Source organism: Neomonachus schauinslandi, chromosome 3, assembly GCF_002201575.2.
Source record: "Neomonachus schauinslandi chromosome 3, ASM220157v2, whole genome shotgun sequence".
Classification (NCBI taxonomy): Eukaryota; Metazoa; Chordata; class Mammalia; order Carnivora; family Phocidae; genus Neomonachus; species Neomonachus schauinslandi.
This window is the reverse complement of record NC_058405.1, coordinates 110,591,611-110,604,171: the sequence shown is the minus strand read 5'-3', so window position 1 is coordinate 110,604,171 and position 12,561 is coordinate 110,591,611. Positions and strand designations below refer to the sequence as shown.

The 12,561-nt window shown below is 36.3% G+C and overlaps 1 protein-coding gene across 1 annotated transcript; it reads left to right on the top strand.

The window, feature by feature from the left end:
• The first annotated feature begins 558 nt into the window (after positions 1-558).
• Positions 559-1,178, top strand: LOC110592156 (calmodulin-like). The gene is made up of 2 exons (XM_044913640.1): positions 559-799; positions 911-1,178. Exons 1-2 carry the CDS (start codon positions 583-585, stop codon positions 988-990), a joined length of 297 nt encoding a protein of 98 aa, XP_044769575.1. The 5' UTR covers positions 559-582; the 3' UTR covers positions 991-1,178.
• Positions 1,179-12,561: the final 11,383 nt, after the last annotated feature.

Genomic DNA, 12,561 nt, shown 5'->3' with positions numbered 1-12,561 from the left:
TGTCAGTACCACGTTGTTTTCATTACATAACTTCATACCAAATTTTTAAAATCGAGAAGTGTGAAACGTCCAACTTTGTTCTTTTTTAAGATTTTGGCTATTCTTCATCGCACGATTTTCCATAATACTTTTATCTTGTCAATTTCTATGAAGAAGAAATTTGGGATTTTGGTAGTGTTTATATTGAGTCTGTAGATCAATTGGAGTAGCATTTCCACCTTAAAAATATTAAGCATTCTGGGCAGTGGTGCTCGGAGCCTCGCGGGCGCGGCGCTGTTACTGCAGTCAGGTGGCGGCCAGCCGCCTCGGCACAGCGCTGAGCGCACATCTCTCCTTAGCAGCAGCGGCGGAGGCGCCCCCGCCCTCACAGCCCCTGCGCGGGTGCAGCCGCCCTCGCTCCCTCGGCTCTTCTTCGCTTCGCTTGCACCAGGGCTGCTCAGCTGACCAAAGAACAGATTGCTGAGTTCAAGGAAGCTTTCTCCCTATTTGACAAAGATGGCGATGGCACCATCACAACAAAGGAACTTGGAACTGTCATGAGATCACTGGGTCAGAACCCAACCAGAAGCCGAATGGCAGGATATGATCAACGAGGTGGATGCTGACAGAAATGGCACGGTAGGCTTCCCAGAGTTTTTGACTCTGATGGCTAGAAAAATGAAAGATACAGACAGTGAAGAAGAAATTCATGAGGCATTCCGAATCTTTGACAAGGATGGCAATGCTTATGTCAGTGCGGCGGAGCTACGTCATGTCATGACCAACTTAGGAGAAAAACTAACAGATGAAGAAGTAGATGAAATGATCAGATGGAACACTACATCAAAAACTAATGATGTAATGTATGGTGATTAACATAACAATAAAAAATTTTTTAAAAAGAACATTATATACACCCCCCCCCAAAAAAAAATGATCAGAGAAGCAAATATTGATGGAGATGGGCAAGTCAACTATGAAGAATTTGTATGGATGATGACTGCAAAATGAAGTCCTACTTTCAACTCCTTTCCTCCCTTCTAGAAGAATCAAATTGAATCTTTTACTTACCTCTTGCAAAAAAAAAAAAAGTTCATTTACTCATTCTGTTTCTATATAGCAAAACTGAATGTCAAAAGTACCTTCTGTCCACACACACAAAATCTGCATGTATTGGTTGGTGGTCCTGTCCCCTAAAGATCAAGTTACACATCAGTTTTATGATATAAATACTTGTACTACCTTAATGATAAGGAAGCACCTAATGGACTCCTTGCAGTTCCACTTGCTCATGACTAATACACTATTTGGGCTGGCCAGTTTTTCATGCATACAGCTTGACAGCTGAGCACAGTCAGGCATTTGTATTAAAAATGAAAAATGAAAAAAACAAATTTAAAACTTCTTCAAATGCGTTTTAGTTCAATTTGTTAGTATAAATTGTCATAACTGCTTTACTGAAAATAAAACATTTAAAATTGGTTTACCTCAGGATGCTGTGCAGAAAAATGAGTGAAGGATAAACTGTCTAGACGTAGCCCCACTTAGCAGGACAGCCCTCTCACACTTCTGGGCACTCCCACCCATGGTGACCATGACACTCATCCCAGTGGCATGCCATGTGTGTTGGTTTAGCCTTGTCCCGTGTTGTCCTAGAGTGAAATGGGTGTCAGGCTGTCACCATTTACACAATTTTTTTTTTTTTTTTAAAGAAACCTTTACCAAGGGAGCATCTTGGGACTCTCTGTTTTTAAAACCTCCTGAACCATGACTTGGAGCCAGCAGAGTAGGTTGTGGCTGTGGACTTCAGCACAAGCATCAACATTGCTGATCAAGAAATTACAATTTATGTCCATTCCAAGTTGTAAATGCTAGTCTTTTTTTTCCAATAAAAAAGACCATTAACTTAAAAAAAATATTAAGCATTCTGATCCATGAATATATAATTTTTGAAAAATTTGCGAAATAAGTATTTTGCAAATATTTAGATTTTTTTTTTTTTTTTTTTAAGAGAGAGGGCAAGAGCCCTTGAGCAGGGAGGGAAGGGACAAAGGGAGAGGGAGAAAGAAAATCTCAAGCAGGATCCACGCTCAGCACAGAGCCTGACTTAGGGCTCGGTCCCATGACCCCACGATCATGAGCTGAGCCAAAATCAAGAGTCACTTAACTGACTGAGCCACCTAAGCACCCCACAAATATTTAGATCTTTAATTTCTTCCAACAATGATTTGTAGATTTATTTGTTTTATTCCTATATTCACGATTTAGCATCTGTAGTGATATCCTCTTTTATTGATGTTATTCTTAATGTTAATCTTCTCTCTTCTTGTCATTTTAAGTGGTAGATTATACATTTTCTTGATATTTTCTAAGACTTATCTTTTGATTCTATTGATTCTGTCTTATCTTTACATCATTGTTTTTGTTCTTATACTTATTTTTTTCATTCATTTTGCTTGCTTTTTACTTAATTTGCTATTATTTTTCCCATTTCTCAAGGTAGAAGCTCTGATTATCTAAGACCTTTATTATTTTTAATACAAACATTTACTGCTATAAATTTCCCTCTCAGCACTGCTTTAGCTGCATTCCACAAATTTTGATGTACAGTAATTCAATTAAAATGTTTTTATTTTTCTTTGTAACATACTCTTATAAGCATTGGTTATATAGAAGTGTGCTGTTCAATTTCAACCTGTTTGGGGATTTTCAAGATATCTTTCTGATACAGATTTATATGTTAATCCTGATATTATCAGAGAAGATACTTTGTATGCTTTCCATTCTTTTAGATATTTTATGATTTGGTTTATAGCCTACAACATGGTCTTAGTGAACATTTCATGAATACCTGGAAGAATATCTGGTCTGTAGTTGTTGAGTGTTCTATAAATGTCACTTTCTAGTTCAGAGATTGGCAACCTATTAAAGTTAAAAGTAGTACATATTTTAGACTTTGCAGACCAAGAAGCAAAATTGAAGAGACTATTTAGATAATTATGTAACCATTTATAATGCAACCATTTTAAAGTGTAAAATCCATTTAGCTCCTGGGCCATACCAAAAAATATGGCAGTCCAGATCTGATTGGTAAACCATAATTTGCCAAACCCCATTTTTATTTAGTTGATGGTATTGTTAAGATATTTTTAAAGATATTTTTTATATCTTTGTTAATGTTCTGTCTTACTGCTTTATCAATTACAGAGAAAGGGGTATTGAAATCTTCTAGTGTAATTGTGGACTTTCATATTTCTCCTTTTTAAAATCAATTTTTAGCATTTCTTCTAATCCGGAGCTCTCTATGTACAGATGCTATGTTATGGATTTGGAGTTTACTGGACTTCTTGAATCTGTGAATGTATGCCTTTCACCAAATTTAGGATGCTTATAACTGCTGTTTCTTCAAATATGTTTTGTGCAGCAGTTACTTTTTCCTCTTTTAAGAACACTAATGATAAAAATATGAAACATTTAAATATTATTCCACAGGTCACTAAGGCTCTGTTTATTTTGTATTCCATCTTTTTTTTTTTTCTGTTTTGTTCAGACCTGGTCAATTTCTATTGTGCTATCTCAATTTTACTATCTCTTTCCTCTGTCATCTCCAATCTACTTTGAGCCTATCCGGATATTCAGATATTGGTTTATTTTCTGTTCTAATATTTCTATTTGCTTTTGTTTTATAGTTTCTATTTCTCCCCATTCATTTCAAGAGTGTTCATGTTTACCTCATAAAGCTTGATAATAACTTCTTTAGATTGTTGTGTGGTAATTCCTATATCTGTGTCATCTCAGGGTTTTCATCTGTTGATTTTCTTTTCCCTTGATAATTTGTCAGATTTTCCTGGTTCTTGGTCAAACTGTCCTGGGTCCTGATGTTTTGGGTAACTTTGGATAGTGTCTGGACATTTGGAAACTGTTATAAACCAGGTTTCCCTAAAATCCAGTTGAAAATGCTGATTTTTGTTTCTTTTAGCAAGCAGTCAATTCATGTATAGAATGCAAGTCAGACTGCCTTCTGCAGGTGATCTAATGTAAGTTTAATATTCATAGTGTTTACTGTGTTCTTTAAGTCTGCCTGTTACCTGAGCAGTAGCAGTGGTTTATATTGTAGCAGTGGTTTATACAATAGTTCCCTTTTCAAACCCTTGGCTATACTTCTTAGGTACATTCTGCACGAGGACACTTGGGGCCGAGCTCAGGACTTGCATTGTTTCACATGCAAATAGGGGGTCTCCAACTTATTTCTTTTTTTTTTTTTTTTTTTCTTTTTTAAAGATTTTTATTTATTTATTTGACAGAGAAAGACACAGCGAGAGAGGGAACACAAGCGGGGAGTGGGAGAGGGAGAAGCAGACTCCCTGCCGAGCAGGGAGCCCGATGCGGGACTCGATCCCGGGACTCCAGGATCATGACCTGAGCCGAAGGCAGTCGCTTAACCAACTGAGCCACCCAGGCGCCCTCCAACTTATTTCTTTATGAGATTTCTCTGACACTCTGCAGCTTGTTTGGACTATTTTTTGTTTTTGTTTTTGTTTTTTTTTGTTTTTTTTTTTTTTTTTTTTTTGGTACCACTAGACAGAAAGACGAGATTCTCTCAATCATTTGGCCTCCCAAGTTTTTGTACAGATCCGTGCATCTGGGCCTGTTCTTGGGGCAAAGTAAAAAGAGAAGAGATAAAAAAATATATATTGGGAATTCTTTTACATTGTTTTTTTAATGATACCCCTCTATTCTCTTTGTGAATCCAGATTATGGGTGTTTTTCTTAATCTCTAGGTATTTGTGCCACTTCTGCAATGTGGTATTGTAGCTCTGCATTGGGGCTGGCTTTGGAGCAGGAGAATTATAAAAGGGGGGGAAACAAAGAATTATCCCTACTCCCTTGAGCTTGCAGGTGGGTTTTTTCCTGGCCTTCTGGCCAGAAGGAGGGATTACAAGAGATTTTGATGATGGTATCCATCATACAGTTTAATTTGTCTCACAGTGGGGAGATTAAGAAGAAACAAAAACATGAAACACAACATGACCATATTAGCTTTTATTCAAGTTTTAATGTCCTTCCCAATTTTCCTGTTCTTATTTACTTGTCAGATTCCTCAAGCAGTTGCTTTTTGTATTTTGTTAATTTTAAGTAATCAACTGCAGTATGCTTACTATAATTGGAAGTCTTACTCCTCCCTTTTCAATTCTGAGACAACATACATACACACACTCTCTCTCTCTCTCTAAAAATAGAAGTCCTACAAAAAAAAAGGCTATTACTTTGTACTTCTCCATAGTAAATGTTCTAATTTACTTAGTCACTAAAGGTACAGTTTTGTTTTGTTTTGTTTTCTTTTTTGTTAGCATTAGATGGGGTTTGGGCTTTGGGGAACAGAGCTCACACTTAGGAGTAGTTATCTTCTCAAAGAGTGATAAATTGAAATTGCTGTTTCTAAAGAAAGTATGTTATTTTTTCCAGAATCTTGATTTACTTAAAACCCTTTAGAGTAGTTCAGACACAAATTATCATAATTGATTAGTTATGCTGTGATACCTGAATAATTAAACAATATCTTAATGCTAACATTTGATTCAATTTGTAATTAGTTTTTATCCTAAAAAGATAAACTGGGCAAATATCTCTCAAGTGGTCATGCAATATTGCCAAAGACATTACAAGGAAATATCTTTTCATGAATTTTAAAATTATCTGATCCCCTATAAATTAAACATACACACACACACACACACACACACACACATCGCAATTGAAATTCATTATTGCAAAATGATCTTGAAGTTACAGTAAACCTATTTAAGCATATTTTTAGAATAATTTTTATCAACACCTCTCTAGGTGTCTTACAAAGTGCTTTGTAACTTTTAAAATTAAACTTAGTGAGATTCCAAACACCCAAGACATTAAAAATCAGCCCCTGTGCCGTGGAGTAATTGGGGCTAAGATAAACGTTATAGTCCACAAAAGGCTAAATATTGATCTGTTCAGTTTGCATCCGTTATTGCTGATCTTTCAGGATTTAAATATCGATTGTGCACTGCAGTTACGATAAGCTAGAGCAAAGCCTCATCCATATTGCAAAGTTGGGCAAAAGAAAAAGAGTTTTAACCTCAATAAGCCTGTGGCCTAGTTAGAAAATGCCATCCTCCTTCTAAATCTTTAGCCTGGCTATGAAAAATTAATAATTTATTAAAACATATTTTATTACAGGGCTTTCCTTTCTGTCTTCCTGGCATAATGCCAGTATACACTATGAAGTAACAGTTGGAAAATGACCTCCACTTCTTCAAATGAGTTGTTTCTTTAGTTTGGCTTAATGTTAATCACTTATTTTTTAAAAATACAAGAAATGTTTCTCAGGATGGCTAAACTTTCATGCTCATTGTGGCTCTTTGCCAGAATCTAAGATGACATCAGAGTGATGTTACTATGACTGTGCCAGCCATCCTAGAATTATAATGCATTGCTCTGATGATATATTAAACATTGACTCGGAAATTGAATATATAATTGGCAATGACAGAAGGAAGCATGATTTAATATCTTCCATGCCACCTTCCTCATCCAGCCCTCCCCCCCACCCCCGCTTGAATTGCTTAGGGTCATGTCTTCTCAATGCATTTCCATTATTTCAAATAGGATATCCTGATGTATGGCACACATTTATAAGCTCCTACCAAAACGCCTTTGTTGGAAGTATTTTGTACATGTTATAGCACTCGAAGGACTGTCCCATTCCTTCTTTTTCCCATAAATTAGAATTAAGGACTCGATTTTCCCCTCCTTTCCAATAAACAGTGCATGGCTAGTTAAACATTAAATACCTGATTGTTCATAGATCAAGAAAGCATAAAACATGCCTTGAAACATCTTACATTGAAGCTCATTTGTTTTCAGTCTGTCCAGAAACCATATTTATAAACTCTCAGCCAACCTTTCAGAGACAAAATATCCTTCACATTTTTACCAACCTAGCAGAATCAACTTCTGCCACATTGTCTCATTGACATTTATTTCTTATAATAATCAGCAAAAAAAAAAGTATTATTGTGAAGAAAATCAGAAGGCAATAAGTTTATGTTGCCCTTGAGTCATTACTTTATATTTGTCTTTCTGTGTTTCCTGGGGATATCTTTCATTTATTTTCTCTTTCAACTATCATCTGAGCTGTCAGGTATTTTCCTAAAAACCCTACGATGTGATTTTCAGAAATGTTGTCTTAAATGTATCATCCTAAGAAGAATCCACAGACACTGATTTCCCTTTTACCTTTATTTTCGGGTTTCTAACATCTGACATTATTTGGCCTTGTGTGTTGCAAGAAAGGTATAGCTCATAGTTGGATGACAACTTCCTATACTCTGCCTTTTTCAAGTTTCGAATAATTCCATATTTTTAAAACAATTGCTGTTAAAAAGTTTTCAGCTTCATCTCTCTTCACGCTTTTTGTTAAAAATAATGGATAATGAAAAAATAAAAATAAAAGTAATGGAGAGTGGATACAGCAACATTATTTTTATTAAAAATAATGGCATAGGGGCGCCTGGGTGGCTCAGTCGGTTAAGCGACTGCCTTCGGCTCAGGTCGTGATCCTGGAGTCCCGGGATCGAGTCCCGCATCGGGCTCCCTGCTCGGCGGGGAGTCTGCTTCTCCCTCTGACCCTCCCCCCTCTCATGAGCTCTCTCTCTCTCTCATTCTGTCTCAAATAAATAAATAAAATCTTTAAAAAAAATAAAAAAATAAAAAATAAAAAAAATAATGGCATATAGTAAAATTATTCTCAATCCTCACAGATTTCAAAAACAAAATACTACTCAATTTCTGCATAAACTATTCACAGTGAAGGAAAATTTTGACAACTGGGTTGTCCTACAATTGGCAGAATACACTACAGATCATACCCACTCAGCCCTTAGAAGTATCTGTCTTTACTTATGTTGCATATTTTTGAATAAATGAAAGCTTCTCCCCTAATTTTATATTTGTGATGTTGCCATTTTGTGTTTTTGGGGAGGAGTGCTTTCTGGGGATTGTTTTCCTTTTCATACTCATCCCTCAAAGCAATTAGAAATGATAAACTTGGTTTGCATGAAATCTGTAGCTTGCAGATTTTAGTTTAAAGACAATTGTAAAGACAGCTCTCCCAGCATGTTTTCTTTGACTGAGACTGCATACTGAAAGAGGTTAGGGATAGCAAGAAGTGGCAAGAAAACATCTAGAATACGTAATATTTGGATGTAAAATTGCATTTTAATGACGGAATTGGGTTGATTGAAAGAAATTTTTCATGTTTTGTGTTTGCATGTTCTGCAATTCCCTGGGAACTTTTCGATCTAAAATTGATTTCCTTGTCATCTAGAGCCAGAATGGCCCCTGGACTCTTGATAGCACAGGAAAATGATGGTGGTTACATTCTTACTATATAGCCACTGAAGACAAGATTTAGGGGGACTCAGGATTACACTTTTTGTTTTTTACAGTAAAGTAATCTATATATATATCGCGTACAATAAAGTCATCCTCAGTCCTCAGGGTCAGGATGTCTGCAGTCCACCTAGGACTGTTTTTTGTTTTTATTTTTGTTTTAATACAAAAAGTATCTTCAAATTCTCACTATTTGGTAGAATTCATTCACTTTAGTTAATTTTTCTCAAAGTGGGTTTGGGAGTACCATATTATTTTCATAGGGCTTTTATAAGAGTTTTGGATTCCTGGGGCTTGGGACAGATCTGCTAAATCAAATTATGTAGAGTAATTAAGATTACTATTTTGAAAAATTGGAATTCTGATATATTGCTGGTGAGAATGTAAAATAGTGCAACCAATTTGGAAAAGTGTTTTTCACTTTTCAAGAGGTTGAACATGGAATTAACATATAAACCAGTATTTCCACTCCTAGGTAACAGGAGAAATGAAAAAAATATGTCCAAACAAAGAGTTGTACAGGAATGTTCCTAGCAGTATTATTCACTGTAGCCAAAATGTGTAATGAACCCAAATGTCCATTGACTGATGAATGGATACATTTAATGTGGTGCATCCATAGCATAGAATATTATTCAGTAATATAAATGGATGAAGTACTCATACATTTTACAACATGAATAAACCACAAAACAGTATGCTAAGACAGTCAAAAAAGACAATATATTCTATCACACCATTTATATGAAGTGTGCAAATCTATATAAGTAGAAAAAAACAAGTCTATGAGATAGAAAGCAGTGGTAAATTAGGACTGGAGTTGGCATGAGTTTTTTGGGAGGTGATGGAGTGTTCTAAAATGAGATCATAGTGATGTTTTACCCACTCTAAATATGTTAAAAACATTAACTTACACACTTTAAATGGGTGAAATTTATGATATGCAAATTATATCTTAATAAAGCTGTTTTAAATTAAAAAGCAAACAAAAAACAAAAAACAAAAACCTACCATATCCCAAGAAGCATAGGTGTCCTGAGATCCATATAAAGAACAAGTCTTTAAACTCCAGCACAAACAGGTATTATGATTTCAGTATCAAAAAATTGATATTCTTCTTTAGAAATGTGTTCTCTAAACCATTATGTATAAACATGAAAAGGTTGAGGGTTATATGGTTTCTCAAACAAAGGCATGCATGGCATTTTTGCCTTTCTGCTGAATTTGGAGAGATTTGCTAACTTGGGTTGCACTAAAATTCTGTTTCAGCAGTACAGGAACATAGAACTGTAAACATGGTAACTTGGATTTTTTATTTTTTAAGTAGAAAGAAACAGTGTGATGTTTTTGAAAAACTGACAAAGTATGAAAGAATGAATTAGTTGGTCCTGAATTTATTATTAGTACTGTGCTCCTGGGCAAGATACTAATTTTCCCTCTATTTTAGTTTTACAACCAATATAATAGGACAATAGTATGTATCTCATAGGAGTATTATGAGAACGAAATTATATAATCAGAACTATTAGCAGAGTACCTGTCATATATAAAATCAATTAATGAAATTTATGATTAGCACTATTACAACTACTTTTTAAAAGTTTTGCTTCCAGGGGCGCCTGGGTGGCTCAGATGGTTGGGCGTCTGTCTTCGGCTCAGGTCATGATCCCAGGGTCCTGGGATCGAGCCCCGCATCGGGGTCCTGGCTCAGCGGGGAGCATGCTTCTCCTTCTCCCTCTGCCTCTCTCCCTGCTCATGCTCTCTCTCTCTGTATCTCTGTGTCTCAAATGAATAAATAAAATCTTTAAAAAAAATAAAAGTTTTGCTTCCATTTGTACACTTGCCCCAGGCCCTTCATTATTAGGGGCAAGACTCCCCCCCCCCAGCATCCCTTACTCCCTTTACTCCACACCCCCAGCGTCCTTTATTCCATCCTTCAGCTTCTTCAGCTCTAATTGACTCTATACATATGACCTGCCTGGAGAGGCACCCTCCCAAACCCCAGTTCTCTGATCATATTTTAATGTGTTTGTAAGGCTTCTTCTAAATTTCTGTTTAAATCAGAAATAAAAACCCAAATATTTCTCTAGAGCTTTCAAGGTCTCAGTCTGGTCTGAATTTTTTTATGATACAGCTTTATCATCTACTGCTCCTCAAAAATCTAATTGTGTTTTGTATACTTCTTTGTGTCTCCTTCATGTCTGACTTTTCTTTCTCCTCATCTGCCTATCTGAAGTGGAGCCCCCATCCTTCATCAACCGTTGACCTACAGGCCATTCTTGACTGAACCTTCAGGAGGATTTCCCTGTTTATAGTAGCCTCTCTGATCTCAATCATCTGGATCCTCACTACTCAGAGTTGGCTCTGCCCATCAGTTATAAGACATTCACTGGGATCTTTTTTAGAAATACAGAATCCCTCATTCTCCACCCAGGAGTAAAGATTCAGAATCTGCATTTCACCAAATTCCCCAGGTGATTTTTTTCTCATGTTAAATTTTGAGAAGTGCTAACTTGGAACACTTAGAGCAGTAGTGATCAATGTAAGTTATGTGCTAGAATCACCTGGGATCTAAAAATAATGACTCCTGTACTCCATTTGCAGGTATTTTGATTCAGCTGATTTGGCTTTTATCCTAGGAATTTTATTCTCAAAATTGTCTGATGAATCCAGTATTTAGCCAAAGCTAAGAGCTACCAACTTTGAGCCCAAATGACACCATTGCATACAACCTGTGCTGTTCTTCAAAGCTTTATAGATTAAAATCAACTTTAATATATATTTAATATATATATGTTCTATTTAGTGAAAGTTCATAAATCATATATATATATATATATACACACACATGATAAGATGAAAAAGTCACTGAAAACATGATAAAGTCAAAATATTCATACTAAGTTTAAAAACAGTCATAATTTTCCTTACTACCACTGTCCAAGTTTAGATGCTTATAGCAGAAAAAAAATCGAATATCTGAAAGCTACCATTTAGGGGCACCTGGGTGGCTCAGTCCATTAAGCGTCTGCCTTCAGCTCAGGGCATGATTCCAGGGTCCTGGGATGGAGCCCCACATCATCGGGAATCCTGCTCAGCAGGGAGCCCGCTTCTCCCTCTCCCTCTGCTGTTACCCCTTCTTGTGTTGTCTCACTTTCTCTGTCAAGTAAATAAATAAAATCTTTTTTTTTAAAGATTTTATTTATTTATTTGAGAGAGAGAATGAGAGAGAGCACATGAGAGGGGGGAGGGTCAGAGGGAGAAGCAGACTCCCTGCCGAGCAGGGAGCCCGATGCGGGACTCGATCCAGGGACTCTAGGATCATGACCTGGGCCGAAGGCAGTCGCTTAACCAACTGAGCCACCCAGGCACCCTAAAATCTTTTTTTAAAAATTAAATTAAAAATAAATAAAAGCTACCATTCATGGAGTCTTTGCATATTCCCAAACGTGATGAATTAAGGATTAATTACTGTCTTCTTCACATTTTTGATAATGAAACCAAAACTTAAGAAAGATTAAATAACTTGTCCAAAGTTATGCATCTAATAAGCACTGCCATCAATATATTGACCTCAGTTAAATCCTGTGTCAGGTGCATTCCCACAGCAACAGACAAGTAACAGCATAGAGCAATAATGAAAGCATCACTTTCAGTTCCACTTTAGAACCGATTCTTGAATCTAACTCTTTTGCATTCTCACTCCAGTTGTCAGACTCTATCATCTTTTACGTGAATTCTTGCAATAATTGCTCAATTGCTCTATCTGAGTCAAGTTCCTCAGTTTTCCATTGTCTATTATTTCCAGAGACAGCTCTGTGAAACATAAATTGCAACACATCCCTTCCTGTTCCATCCACATGATGATTCCTTCAGATATCACAATTCTCCATAATTTGACACCTACCTCCATGATGTTGCCTATTCTTTTTCCTTGGTTCACACTTCTTTTCCCCATCTTCAATGTCTGGTGTACTCTTGAGTGTCCATGTCAAAAGTCCCATTTAAAGTCTACTAAAATACAGTCTATACTCCTTGATGCATTGAAAATATTTAAACTGTGGTAACTGATTTGAAGCATCCAGTTTTGGAGGAGCAGTGCTTTGGAACTTGAGATAATGTAGAAGAGTACTAAGTCAAGGGTCATCTCTT

Coding starts and splice junctions, on each gene's coding strand:
- LOC110592156 (XM_044913640.1), top strand. CDS start 583: ATGATCAACGAGGTGGATGCTGACAGAAATGGCACGGTAGGCTTCCCA. Junction 800..910: donor AACAGATGAAGAAGTAGATG/AAATGATCAGAT, acceptor CCCCCCAAAAAA/AAATGATCAGAGAAGCAAAT.